The sequence below is a fragment of the Polyodon spathula genome, chromosome 6 (genome assembly GCF_017654505.1).
Source record: "Polyodon spathula isolate WHYD16114869_AA chromosome 6, ASM1765450v1, whole genome shotgun sequence".
Lineage (NCBI taxonomy): Eukaryota > Metazoa > Chordata > Actinopteri > Acipenseriformes > Polyodontidae > Polyodon > Polyodon spathula.
The window spans coordinates 63,628,582-63,630,088 of NC_054539.1; the positions used below are offsets into that span (position 1 = coordinate 63,628,582).

The 1,507-nt window shown below is 39.0% G+C and overlaps 1 protein-coding gene across 1 annotated transcript; it reads right to left on the reverse strand.

Annotated features, from left to right (window-relative positions):
* Window positions 1-255: 255 nt before the first annotated feature.
* Window positions 256-762, reverse strand: msgn1 (mesogenin 1). The gene has a single exon (XM_041253872.1). It carries the CDS (start codon window positions 760-762, stop codon window positions 256-258), a length of 507 nt encoding a protein of 168 aa, XP_041109806.1.
* Between the last annotated feature and the right edge of the window lie 745 nt (window positions 763-1,507).

Here is a 1,507-nt window from a genome sequence, read left to right on the forward strand (position 1 = left end):
TAAGCAAAAAATATACACCTGTCGTGTTTACAACTACTTAAAAAGTGCCGTTACAAGCAAATATCCAATATTAAATAACAACAATGGAAAGAAACAAAACTGGAACGAACTGTCTGGTCAGATAGAAGACATGTCATTTAAACCACTGTTAAACGATGAATGTTTGCAAACAAGTTGTAAAAAGCAGCGCCAAAGTTTTTGAGAGTTCATCACAGTCCACAACTTGGCCAATTTTGTATAATCCATAAAAATGTTCTACTCAAACCCTTCCCCATTTTTTCTAAGGAGGTCGGAAAGTTCATTTATATATTGGATGGTGTATTTAAGGGTCTGTATTTTGGTGAGGGGTTGTCCTCTTTGGCTGTAGTCAGGAGGCAAATAATCTCGAAGGTGATGCAAGGCATCCGCCAGATTCCTCATTCTCATTTTCTCTCTCTCGCTGGCTTTCATCCGACGTTTGGTCGACATCCTCGGTTTGTTTGTTTGTTTGTGGTTGGCGGTGGCGGGCAATACGTCGTTAGTAAGGCTTTGAAAACCAGAATGCTGAAGACTGGTCAAGGGTTTTCCTGCGGTATTCGTCATCTCTGGAGAAGAACAGACAGAATCAAAAGAGGAGGCAGGAGACATACTTCGAGGAGACAGCTCGTGTCCCATTTCGAAGGCCTTTTCTTTGGTCTTCCAGTCCCAGGCAGCGAGAAGTTTAGAGGCGATGATGCTTAAACCATCATCCAAGTCGATTAGACCTTCGTGCACATGCTCCATTTTCCAAATTGTAAGCTTACAAGTATATCCGGCAAACGCAAGCAGTTCCAAAAGCAAAGACAATACCCCGATTGTGAAGAAGTAGCTTTATACGGTCAGCGAAGGATAGTGACAGTTTATGAGTTCACAGCTGAGGAGAGTTCAAAGAAACTAAAAGTGCCAAAATGCAACCGACCCCAAACAGCTCTTGTAAAAAGACAGCTTTCTTTATCACTACTCTGTGAAATAGCCTTAAACAGACAGGTAATGTGAAGAAGCAAGAAAAACAATTAGATTATCTTGTGTGGAAGTGGCCATTTAAATCGACATTACTGCAATTATCAACTTGGTGTGACCAAACCATGGTGTATAATGAAGAAATCAAAGCACGCTAATACACGTGTGCATCTTAGACCTTTTAAAAATGAGAAGAGAGTTCAAAGAAAATAATACTAGTTACTAGTCCATTAATACCAAACCACAATAGATAATATAAACTGAAGAGAAGTAAAATGTCGTGTGCACATTCAAAAGAGCGACTATTTGTATTCGCTTGGTTTAAAATACTTTTAATATCAAAGATTAAACAGGCTGTGTGATCTTTAAAGAGAGCTAGAAATAAGGGCTGCAGACAATACAATAAAATAAAGCATTGTCGACTGCACACACGAGGTGTCGCAAGCAAATGTCGTCTTTACTAATCATGTCAGTCCTTGTCAACAAAATCAATGTAGCCAATTATATATAAATATATCTGGAATGTTTT